This window comes from Tachypleus tridentatus, chromosome 7, assembly GCF_004210375.1.
Source record: "Tachypleus tridentatus isolate NWPU-2018 chromosome 7, ASM421037v1, whole genome shotgun sequence".
In the NCBI taxonomy this organism is placed as follows: domain Eukaryota; kingdom Metazoa; phylum Arthropoda; class Merostomata; order Xiphosura; family Limulidae; genus Tachypleus; species Tachypleus tridentatus.
In genome coordinates, this window is record NC_134831.1 from 16,144,685 (window position 1) to 16,157,987 (window position 13,303).

A 13,303-nucleotide genomic window follows, 5' to 3' on the forward strand; every position below is an offset into this window, starting at 1 on the left:
AATGTTGCGTCAGCGAGCACGGTAATATAATGCAGTATTGTTTCTTGTACAAATGTGCACTTTTGTGTGCTTAGGCAGGAATCATTTTATACACACGCACATAAATCTTACATTAGACCCCTAGCGAAACATTGCAGTATGATCCTCTGTAGTATATTAGAGTAATGATTTAAAAAATTACAGACACTACATAATCTAGCTTCAGGAATAGCGTACAGATTAAAAAGATACACTGCTGGCCAAAATCTTAGGACTAAGGAAAGGCCTGGCATGGCCGAACGCGTAAGGCGTGCGACTCGTAATCCGAGGGTCGCGGGTTCGCGCCCGCGTCGCGCTAAACATGCTCGCCCTCCCAGCCGTGGGGGTGTATAATGTGATGGTCAATCCCACTATTCGTTGGTAAAAGAGTAGCCCAAGAGTTGGCGGTGGGTGGTGATGACTAGCTGCCTTCCCTCTAGTCTTACACTGCTAAATTAGGGACGGCTAGCACAGATAGCCCTCGAGTAGCTTTGTGCGAAATTCCAAAAAAACAAACAGACTAAGGAACATAAAGAAAAAATATGCATTTTGCGTTGTTAGACTCAACCACTTATTTGAGTAGAGCTTCAAAAGGTGAAAATAAGAAAAGGAAAAATAAAAATAAAAACTTTTTTAGCATTTAATAGGGAAAATGTGAACACTTTGAAACTAGCCTAAATACTAGCTGGTCAAAAGTTTAAGACCATACTGAAACGAAGCGTTAATTGGTAAACACGTAACGAAATTTAGTCATTTGTGTTCAAGCATTAGCGTTGTCAACATCTCTCACTGACATCTCCTGTGTTACATTGGCAAAGGCAAAGGCTAAAAAGTTGACAGAGTTTGAACGTGGCAGAATTGTCGAGCTGCAAAAGCAAGGTCTCTCTCAATGTTCCATCGCTGGTGAGATTGGGAGTATTAAAACTGTTATTGCAAATTTCTTAAAAGACCCTGAGTGATACGAAACAAGAATTTTAAGTGGTCGGCCGAAGAAAATTTCGCCGGCGTTGAGCAGGAGGATTCGACGGATTGTCCGGCAAGACACCAGCTGATCGTCGAACCAAATTAAGGCCCTTATGGACGCAGAATGCAGCACAAGAACAATAAGACGGCATCTACGAAAGAAATGCTTTAAAAACCATAAACGTGTTCAAAAGCCACACCACGAAACAGCTCGGTTAAACTTTGCTGAGAAGCACCAAACATGGGACGTAGAAAGGTGGAGGAAGGTTTTTTCTATGATTAGAAAAAAATTAATCTGTATGGTCCAGATGGCTTCCAACATCACTGGCACGATAAGGCTATCCCACCAGAGACATTTTTTACACGACATAGTGGAGGAGGTTCCATCATGATCTGGGGCGCTTTCTCCTTCCATGGAACAATGAAACTTTAGGTTATACAGGGGCGTCAAACAGCAGCTGGCTACATTGGCATGTTGGAGAGAGCATCCTTATTGACAGAAAACCCTCGCTTATTTGGAAATGACTGGATCTATCAGCAGGACAACACTACATCCACAATGCCCGCAGGACAAAGGATTTTTTCATGGCGAATAACGCGATTCTTTTGGACCATCCAGCGTGTTCGCCCGAACTGAACCCCATTGAAAATGTTTGAGGGTGGATGGCAAGGGAAGTCAATAGAAATGGCCGTCAATTTCAAACTGTGCATGATCTTCGTGAAGCCATCTTCACCACTTGGAATAAAATTCCAGTCAGTCTTCTGCAAACGCTTATATCGACCATGCTAAAGCGAATGTTTGAAGGTATTCGCAATGACGGCCATGCAATTCACTACTAAGACCTCTTGTTGGGCATTTTCTACCCTGTTCAGGACTTCTTTTTGGTATGGTCTTAAACTTTTGACCAGCTAGTATTTAGGCTAATTTCATAATGTTCACATTTTCCCTATTAAATGCTAAAAAAGTTGGTCTTTTTATTTTCCCTTTTCTTATTTTCATCTTTCGAAACTCTACTCAAATGAGTGGTTGAGTCTAACAACGCAAAATGCATATTTTTTCTTTATGTTCATTGGCCTTAAAATTTTGGCCAGCAGTGTATAAACCATTAATCTATCTTAACACAGTTGATAAGATACTATCTATTAAAGACAGAAGTTAGCTAAAAAATTTTTGTAATAAGGCAGTTAATCGTAATCTACAATGAAAATAATTTTCAAATATATTAAGCCTTCTAGAAATAAGGCGCAGCCACATGTCTTCCTTGAATTTAATCAATGTCCCCCGCTGGTATAGCGGTAAGTCTCAAAACAGAAACAAACAAACTTAATCAAACTTTATAAAATGTTTATATGCACTGATCCACAAACGTTTTAGTCCAAAAAGCTCACGAGCTAATCCGAACAGATTATTCGGCATCCAGGTTGTGAAAGTAGATTTTTCTCAAGAAACACTTGTTTTCCGCCTACAACAAAATTGATGGTGTTTGGTGAACGAAGGATCTCTGGTGGCTTTAAAGTGCTATTTGTTTGCCATCCCCCTACTTTCGATTCTTTTTTTTTTTTTTTGGGGGGGGGGTAGCATATTATAATACCTTTATGTTATATCCATTTTTTTACACACGCAAACAGATATATAATTTTACTGTTAGCCAATCATCTTATCTTGAAATCTTAAGTGAGGTGAAAAGAAAAAGTCAAATGGTTTAAAATCGAAGTAGTAACTGTCTAGGTATGTCTCTCTCTCCTGGGTAGAAATGGCGAAACGTCAGTGACCAGAAGATTTTCTATTTCTGACAAGCTCACCTGCCTAAGATGTTGAGTAGATTCTCACATTTTTACTGAAGTGTTTTTCTCTTGCACGAAATTTCTCTCTTTTGTCCACATATGTGTGTGTATGTGTGGTTTGGTTTGGTTTGAATTTCGCGCAAAACTACACGAGGACTATCTGCGTTGTGTAGAATGTCCCAGACGTCTAGACTCGTAGGTAAAAGTGCAAAATTTGTTCTTAATTAATTAATTTATTATTCCAAATGCATGCCATTAACAGCCATACACATATCAATTCTTGGTATAATGTGCCATCCAGGGTATTTTCTTTACTGAAACATCTATAACTGACATTAGAAATGTGTTTAGGCCCGGCATGGCCAAGCGTGTTAAGGCGTGCGACTTGTAGTCTGAGGGTCGCAGGTTCGCATCCCGGTCGCGCCAAACATGCTCGCCCTTTCAGCCGTGGGGGGCGTTATAAGGTTACAGTCAATCCCACTTTTCGTTAGTAAGAGAGTAGCCCAAGAGTTGGCGGTGGGTGGTGATGACTAGCTGCCTTCCCTCTAGTTTTACACTACTAAATTAGGGACGGCTAGCACAGATAGCCCTCGAGTAGCTTTGTGCGAAATTCCAAAACAAACAAACAAACAAATGTGTTTGTTTAGCTTTTAAGAACATAAAGTCTATTGTTCTTATGGAGAATATCTAGGGAACCTTGTGTATAATATATGTGTGTGTGTGTGAAGAGATGGTCGAAGCACTTAAGTACGGAAATCTAAAAATTATAAAAGTCGGGGTTCAATTCTGTGGCGGGCATAATGCAAATAACCTATTGCATATCTTTGCTCAAAAACATACTTCAGAATTATAAATTAGAAATGTGTTTGTTTAACTTTTAGTAATATAAAGCCTATTTTTCCTATGGGGACTCAACCTCTGGGATATCTTGTATATAATATCTGTGTGTGTATGAAAAGATGATCGAAGAACTTAAGTAAGAAAATCTAAAAAATTAAAAAATTCCAGGTTCGATCCTGTGGAGGACATAACACAGAGAAAACATTGCTTTGCTCTAAAAACATTTTAAAGAATTATACTGAATTGTACTGATTAAAACAATTTGTTGATCATTTGTGATTTGTGTACAATCTAATAACATTATAACCTTAGTTAATGATTTAAAATATGTATCACTACATACCATTATACCAATGGTTCTTGTCGTCCTCCTCTGCCTCGTCCACAGTCGTCATCATGGTGAACGGTCACTGACAATTAGGTGTCAACGGTGGGATCTTTCACTCGAAAACCTAAAGAGAAGACGAGTATATGACTAAAACTAGTTAGGGCCCTGACGCCATTTTCTTCACAGGTAACATAAAAAGTCTAGTTAGACTACTTGTAATAATGTACTGTTTTTGAATTCCAAACAAATATAAAATTACAGCTCACATAATACTTATGAGAAATAATTTTAAATGGTAGTTGGCAATGATTTCGAATATTTTATATATATATTTAACTGGAAGTTCCTGTATTTTATATCTTAAACCAACGGATAAACTCCTGCTTCGCGCGCAATGTATGTACCAAATTTATTTGACTGCTGAAACGTTGCTAACGAAAACTAAAATAAAAATAACATTTTATATATTGGATTGAATTTTAGGCCTCCTGCAGGTGAACCGTGGGCTGTGTCATAAGAACCAAACCTCAAATATTTGTTTTTTCATACACGCATAATTTATTTGGATTGTGATTAGAAGCGTACGTGTTTTAAACAGATAAATTATGTTAATAACGTTGTTGTGTTATGTATTGGACATGAATGAAACATATACCTATTAAACAGAGTATTGAACTGATGTAATGGTATTTAAAGTAAACTGTAATGCAAGGAACGAAGTATATCTCTGTAAAAACATTTTTTTGTATAAACACTTTCTCACAATGAACAAACTCCATCTTTGATTGGGACCTTAATATATTTTTTATTGAATTCTTGATATCGCGATGTTAAAATAGAAAAGTTTTTAAACTATGGTATCAGCAAGCATAAAAATCAACTGTGGACATGTTTTTTTTTTTTTTTTTACAATTCATTGTACGTATATGTGAATAAATCACACTTGTTCATCATGTAAGGCCTGCAATTTCGTTTCCCAATATATTTGCTGTACAGCATCTGATCTTAATGAAATTATGGCAATACCTATTTAAGCTAATTGGTGTAAATTATATAGAGGGTAAAGTCGTGCTTAGCGTATGAAGCGTATTTAAACTTTAGGCCCAATTGTCGATCTTCAGACATTTGGAACTTAATTTGAGAGGTAACGGTATTGCGTAAAAGTAAATAATTACCTCAAGGTGTTTTTTACATGTTTGTTTATGGTACTTCAGCAATTTCCTTTAAATTTAATGTTTTAAATGTCGTAGTTTTACACATGCATAAAACAATGCGTGTTAAGCGTCTTTTTTTCTTTATTTTTACTCGGACAGTTAGCCAATAGGAATATCAGATTTCAATGTAAGCTAGTACGCATTCGCGCAAAAACTGACTGACACATTTTGTTCTTTTAGTTACAATGATAAATGGCGGAAACAAATCGTTTCATGAGTTCTCAGATCGATGACAATAACGTATTAAATACTTGAGCTTCGCCTTAAATCTTTGTATTTATTTTCTTTTTTAGAATTAAGCCCAAAGCTACACAATGAGCTATCTGTGTATCCGTTTTTAGTGGTGTGAGTCCGCAGATTGTGCTACTAGGGAACACGACACCTTAAAGCAATCAAGTGTTCGTCCTGCTTATTACACCTACGTCAAAATAAATCCATATATCAATACGTTGTTTAATATATGATTCAATACACTGTTTAATCACTGCTCGATGGCACGAAAAATATGGCCCGGCGTGGCCAGGTGGGTTAAGGCGTGCGACTCATAATCTGAGGGTCGCGGGTTCGAATCCCCGTCGCACTAAACATGCTCACTCTTACATCCTTGGGGGCGTTATAACGTTACCGTCAATCCCACTATTCGTTCGTAAAAGAGTAGCCAAAGGGATTGGCAGTGGGTGGTGATGACTAGCTACCTTCCTCTAGTCTTACATTGCAAAATTAGGGACGACTAACGCAGATAGCCCTCGTGTAGCTTTGCGCGAAATTCAAAACGAACCAAACTCAAGTTTTCTCGTAAAAGTATCGATAGAAGAAAATAAAAGTGACCAAGATAAAATTATAGAAACCGGCTAATCTGTTATCATATATTGATGTTGTAAGTTATATATTTAATTTCATATGACAGTGTCTTTTTTTTCTCCTACATTTCAAATTACTATACGTTCCAGAATAAAATGAAAATCATGCCCTAGTATTTATTCATTAAAAAACGGCATTTAAGACTTTTCAAAATGCCCGGCATGGCCAGGTGGTTAAGGCAACTGACTCGTAATCTGAGGGTTGCGGGTTCGAATTCCCGTTACACCAAACATACTCGCCCTTTCAGCCGTGTGGGCGTTATAACGTTACGTCAACCCCACAATTCATTGGTGAAAGGGTAGTCTAAGAGTTGTTGGTGGGTGGTAATGACTAGATGACTCACCGTTAATCTTACACTGTTAAATTAGGAACGGCTAACGCAGATAGCTCTCCTGTACCTTTGCGCTAAATTAAAAAACAAACAAACAAACATAAGTGCTTACTACTTCCCCTCACAAATATAATTCACTGTTTTACGTTTTCTCTTTCGTTATAGTTTACTGTCTCTCACGTGATTGCTCCTCTAATGTGCGGGACTCTATTTTGACGCAGAGCGAAGAAGAACGTGGACTCACGTGTTCACAGTCCAGCACGTTAAATAATAGGCTGTGGTCAGCCCCATTTGGTGTCAGAAATGTGTGCAACTTTTGACATTATTAATGTTTCTTTTACAAGCTGCATGCTCGAGAGTATTTATCTAGCTTCTTATACTGGTACGTATTAACATACCTTTTCTACATACAATTGAATGCAAGATAGAACGCCATATAGCTTGTTTGTATATAATATTTACGTCTGTTTTTATTCCGTAATTCTATGTCCATTTTTTCTATCATACGGATAGTTTTCAGGATATATAATGATAAATGCGAGTTTCTTCCAAATTATTTTCAGTAATTAATTTTTTTCTTGGATGAGATGAAAGCTCCAATGAGTTTAAGTATGGATTGTGTTTAAAGTCACAAACATATATAACTTAAGAAGGATCAGCAGGAATATTTAAACTTGTTTTCAGTGTGCTCGAATAGCGGGTATTCAGATTGCGAATTTTACGTATAACAGTTTCCTCTATTCCGTAGAGTGGGCTTACCGCTATACAACAACAACTGTGTACGAACTGCACTTTGGACGTTGGCAAACGCGTTAAGAACGCTCGTTGCGAGGTCGCTCTCTGCCACAGGAAATTAGCGTTCCCGCCATTCCCATCAACCATCCCGCTAGTCACAACATAGTGGATAGTCTCACGCTAGGGACATTTCGAGGTGAGCCTCAAGGTGATTTGGCCAAGAATGTGGGGTATGCAACAGTTCTTAAGTGGGTTTCTCTTCTTTCCCATTGACGAAGTGTGTAGGAGAGCGTCTTGTTTCACCAGCATTCTATCCACGACATGACGGTGACGTCGGTGTTACACTTTCTTTGTTGACTATCAAACGAAGCGATTATCTTTGTTAAATTAACAGAAATTTAATCACAACCACATGCTGAACACAATTCAAATACAGAGCACGTTACAACAACGAATCTGTCCTGTCTGAAGGATAGTTTTAACACTTCCACAGAAAATCACCAGTAAATACGTCACTCACCATTTTAAAACCTTGAAAACTTGAAATAACTAAATAAGGCCATAAACCTGAATCGTTAAAGGCATTGTTTTATTTTTATATTTCGTGATGAAAGAGAGATTGTAAGCAGTCCATAAGATGGTAAATATAATTTGTAAAGTTAATTTATGGATAATTATAATTTGTTCAAGATCCGTAACTATAATTAGTTGGAAAGTGGTTCAATTAATGAGACCTTCGAACGTACGTATAACACAGTTGATTAATTGTTTGTTTGTTTGTTTTTGAATTTCGCACCAAGCTACTCGAGCGCTACCTGTGCTAGCTATCCCTAATTTAGCAGTGTAAGACTAGAGGGAAGGCACCTAGTCATCACCACCCGCCGCCAACTCTTGGGCTACTATTTTACCAACAAATAGTGGAATTGACCGTAACTTATAACGCTCCCACGGCTGAAAGGGCGAGTGTGTTTGGTGTGACCGGGATTCGAACCCGCGACCCTCAGATTACGAGTCGAACGCCTTAACCCACCTGGCCATGCTGGGCCTTAGTTGATTAATAATAACTCAGCAACTGCTTGAATGGATTGCGAAGAAAACTTTAAACACAAATTTAACAGTGAAAAATGTACAATATTTGGATAAAGCAATAACAAAATCATTTGAGAAATATTGTACGTTCGTAATTCAGTCAAGTCGTCCTGTAAACTTTACATTTAAAGATTAGTATAACTCAAAGCAATTTCCAATTTATCTCTTCCAAGAAACAAAACTAAGCGATATTATTCAAAAACTTTCACAAAAACAAGTAAAGTTAAACAGCACAGAAGAGCTACATCTGAAGAGAAACAAAGTCTCTTTATAAGTTATGGGTCTGTGAAGAATAATGCGTAGTTTTAGTTCTTCGTTTCAGTACGATACAGTATAAATAGAGAAACAGTAAAAATGATAATATTTACATGATATACCAGTTACGTGTTCCAATCAGATATACAAGTATGCAGTAATTGTTTCAATTTAACTTCTTGGTGGAGTCCACCTTTCTGATTTGTTGATCTTAGTGAAGTTTTAAACATCGCAGGTAATAAAGAGCAATTCGTTGTTTTTTTTCCTAATCGTTTGTTCAAAAGTAAATTCCAGTGGATTTTAAGCAAGCTTAATATCAATATAAATATTTTAGAATCATAAAATTATCTAGCTATGAATAATTAGTTTAATTAATGTGTGTGTGTTTTCTTATAGCAAAGCCACATCGGGCCATCTGCTGAGTTCACCGATGAGGTTTAATTAGCAAATTATCCTTATGTTTTATTAATTTTTATAATGTTTTATTATTATTATATTTGAAAGTAAGTACGTAAATGCATGATAATCCTCTTGAATAAAATATATCCCGACTTCAATATATTTTAGCGCACATTGATAAGAACTTTACGGGCTGGCAGAAAGACTAGAGTTTAACGCTTCGAGCTGAGGATCGAAATATCCAAGGTTCGAATATGTTTATGCCACTGAATATGCTCAGCACTTTCAGCTTTGGGGACGTTAAAATCGTGACAGTAGTGCCTATTAGTCGGTTATGATTAACCGATGAAGTATGGATTATGTTGACAAGTACTCCTTCTAGGGACCAGTTGTAGACTAGGGATATCTACACAAGAAGATTGGGGTTTATCCGACTGGTTGTTTAGTCCTCGCGCTGCTTTTATTTTTTTCAAATTTAAGATACTAAAGACATTTACAAAAATAAATTATTTTTTACCTCCAAACTCTTTGCTTACTAAACTTTAATGTTTAATGTTTAATTCACTGATAGACAGCGTATTCCCACCGAAATGCGGGTCCTACTGTCACAGTCACTTCCAAAACCCACGGTACATTTTATATTCCACACAGCCTGTACCCTGAGGATTCTTTTGATTTGTGCGTCATCTTTTATTTTTGTTTATTAGAAAATATTATTAGTCAAAAGGCTCAGCACGACTACGTGGTTAAGGCATTTGACTCGTGGTCCGAGGGTCGCGGGTTCGAATTCCCGTCACGCCAAACATGCTTGCCCTTTCAGCCGTGAGGGCGTTATAAGTGATAGTCAATTCCACTATTCGTTGGTAAAAGAGTAGCCCAAGAGTTGGCGGTGGGTGGTGATGACTAACTGCCTTCCCTCTAGTCTTAAACTGCTAAACTAGAGACGGCTAACGCAGATAGCCCTTGTGTAGCTTCGCGCGAAATTCAAAACAAACCATTAGTCAATGGTTTGGATTTGCTCTTTTAGATGCATTCATTCATTTTGATTTTGTTTTATTTTACTTGACGTTGAGTACTAATCTTCTATGTATATAAATTTTCTCAAGAAAGTTGTGATAAACTGAAGATAGAAGTGTTATTAACTTATTTTGATTGCACTAATTTCATAAAGCATGAATTGGACCTGTGATAGAACTCCAGATTTCGGAAGTGGATCTGAATCCGTGCGATACCGCAAAAAAAACAAAACAATGTATATTCCCTGCACTTTAAGTTTGAGTGAGTTATAATAGTGACAGTCAATCCCTTACCATGGGTGGTAAGATGGTATTGGCTGTCTGCCTTCTTTTGTTTAGCAGAGAGCCTTAGTAGTATTTGTTACGAATACTAATTTACAAGTCTGGTTTTGGTTTGAATTTTGTGCAAAGCTACATGAGGACTACCTGAGCTAGTCGTCCCTAATTTAGGAATTGAAGACTAGAAGGAAAAGAGCTAGTCATCATCACCCACCGCCAACTCTTGGGCTACTCTTTTACCAACGAATAGTGACATTAACAATAACATATATATCGACCCCATGCGTCAAAAGGCGAGCATGTTTAGTGGGATAGGGAATCGAACCCGCAACCCTCAAACTGCGAGCTGAGAGCCATGAAATAAAAGACTAAATGCAATTAAATTTGCTCATTCTATAAAATAAGATAAGTGGAAACGAAGTCCAATTCAGAAACAGAAATAAAGAAATGTAACAGGCCAGGACCAAGATTATGCAAATCCGACTAGAACCTTAAATAAAAAAAACACAAATATAAATGCATGGCATGATGAAAGGTGCAGAATATTGTAAAACATACGAAAAAACGCAAGAACAGTAAAACATAATCTTAAAAGATTGCAATACTTCATATATTTTCAATCGAAACGTGTGATTTTGTGACTCTAAGAATCATGGAGGTGTACAAATTAGGGGAAGTTTAAATGATTTGTTTTTGGCCTGAGTAATGATGGCAAACACACACACAAAAAACAATATGTATTATTTGGCACATTAAAACACGAAGAACAAATATTAACTTAATCTTCTAGGTAAAGATAAACTTTAAGACAATAAATTTAAAACTTTCTTTCATCTCCTTAAAGTCAAGGAAAACCACATCGCAAAATTGCCAAATTCCTTTAAATGAAAGGAAATTATTAAAGCATTATTTTGAGTATATTAGAGATGTCACGTTATGCATATGTTAAGATAAATACAAACACTGAGGTTCAAGTTTTCCTCTTATGGATCACCTTAAGTGTGGAAAGAACTCGGTAATCTTTTGAAACATACTTGTGTTGCCTTGGAATGGATCAAATAGCACGACTGGTCCCGAAGGCCGCCAGTGAAGAACGTTCCACAAACGGCTTCTTTTGTTCGTTAGTGTTAACGTGAGGACAACATGAGTGCCCGTATTTCTTAATAGCACGTAACGTTCCAAGATTACTATCTATATCAATCTTTCGCGAGACCACAGCGGTTTTTTTGCGAGAAATTACTGGTGAAACCCAAAAAGAGGTCATGAATGTTACATAACTATTTTACAGAAAAATATATATGTAAAAACGGCTCGTTTGGGTTGAGAAAATTTTTTACGTAAAACCCTTTCTTTGTGAACCTGACGATGACCGAAGAAGGTCGAAACGTTGTTCGCTCTTCTACGTAAAATATTTTCTCAACCCAAACGAGACGTTTTTGCATACATAGGTATAAAGATGTTCCTTTCTATTGGTTTATTTTGGGCTTCAGTTGTTGAATAAGTAAGACTTCTTTAATTTTGCGTTTGTTTCTAAGGTTATGTTGTGTTTATTTGATTTGCAGTATTCAAAAATGTGTGAAGGTGACTTTTTATGTTCTTTGAATCTGGTTTCCATTTTTCTACTTGTTTCTCCAATATAGAAGTCGTGGCAGTTATCACATTGTATTTTATAAATAATGTTGGTGTGGTGTTTGTCAGTGTAGTTTTTTACATAGTATAGACCTTAGTTTTGTGCCTGGTTTTTGAATAAATTTGGTATTAACTGGAATGTCATATTTTGTTGCTAGTTTTTGCCAAATGTTGGTTATTTTCTGCTGATGTCAGGATTATATGGTATGCAGCAGTATATGGTTTCATGATTTCTTAAATCGTGAGGTATATTTACTTTTATCAGATGATTTTGCTTTCTGTCTAGGTGTGTGCGTATAATGTTTTCTACGGTTTGTGGAGGAAACTTATTGATGTTGATGAAGTATTGTTTTATTTTGTCTAATTCATCGTTAATTTTATCTGGTGAGCATAGTTTTATGGCTGTGTTTATTTGGTTTCTTAGTATGTTGAATTTTTGTTTTGTTTCATGTGCTGAGTCCCAAGGAATGTATAGTCCAGTATGGGTGATTTTTCGGTGGATTCCTGTTTTAAATTGTGTATCGGTTCTTGTAATTTTGAGGTTAAGAAATGATATTTGATCGGTGCGATTGTCTCATTGGTCGTCCTTAATATGTCTTTATAGAAAAAATATATAAAAATAATTAAAATCAATATCTTTCTAAAAATATTAACAACATCTTCTACATTTATCCAATCAATACTTTTTGCATTATCTTACATACACCACTTTGATATATTTCATGCCTTAGTTGGATTTATTAGCTCTTAAGGCCTTTTGAAAATGAACAAAATGCTACTAATTCGGCGTTAACAAATTCATCTCAATAACTAACTACCAACCCTACATCCTAATAACATATAGGGTTCTGCTGTATTAACAGGAGTTAAATGGTATCTTTGTTTACCAACTGAGTAAACAGCACAATCAGCCAGCCACCCTAGACTTTTATGGTATGAAAGAGCAGACAAGTCATTGTCGGCTAACCTGAAATCTGTTGGATCGCACACAACCATACCCAAACACCTTGTATAAAAGCTCGATTCTTATCTTTCGCTCCACCCTCACCCCTTTCCTCCCCCCCTCCTCACCACTACCCCTCATTTTTCCACCAGGAAACACTTATCAGTGTCTCCGATCGGTAACAGGCCAGTAACAACTTCTCAGTTGGTGTTGGGTATGTCTGCCAGCATTAGGCCATTTTCAGAACTACAAAAAAAAAAGACAAAGCGTAATAGGTAGAAAAGGTTCTAACTGCTTGTTCAAAGACTGAAACAGATAACTTTATCAAGTAAAATTACGATTATATTTATAAAATATATAAACAGCTGTTTTATATTTTCATTAGTTTAAATTCGAGTAAATTGTTCGTCGCAACTCTTGTTGAAGTACGAAGTACACGTATTTAAATTTGTATAAACAAGCCCATGTCGAGCATAGCCAAATGGTAAAGAGGACTCGACTTGTAATCTGAGGGTCACGAGTTCGAATCTCCGTCACACCAAACATGCTCGCCCTTTCAGCGTAGGGCCGTTATTATGTCACGGTCAATCCCACTGTTCGGTGGTGAAATAATAGCCT

General features: G+C 36.8%; 1 protein-coding gene across 4 annotated transcripts in view; it reads right to left on the reverse strand.

The window, feature by feature from the left end:
- The window catches only part of LOC143255199 (protein TANC2-like), a 113,800-nt gene that overhangs the window by 81,202 nt on the left and 19,295 nt on the right, over positions 1-13,303 (reverse strand). For all 4 annotated transcript variants that reach the window (XM_076510479.1, XM_076510478.1, XM_076510473.1 and 1 more), the window contains exon 2: positions 3,950-4,058. In XM_076510479.1, coding sequence (XP_076366594.1) covers positions 3,950-4,004 — 55 coding nt within the window. In that variant the 5' untranslated portion in view covers positions 4,005-4,058. The remainder of the gene's footprint in view (positions 1-3,949; positions 4,059-13,303) is intronic.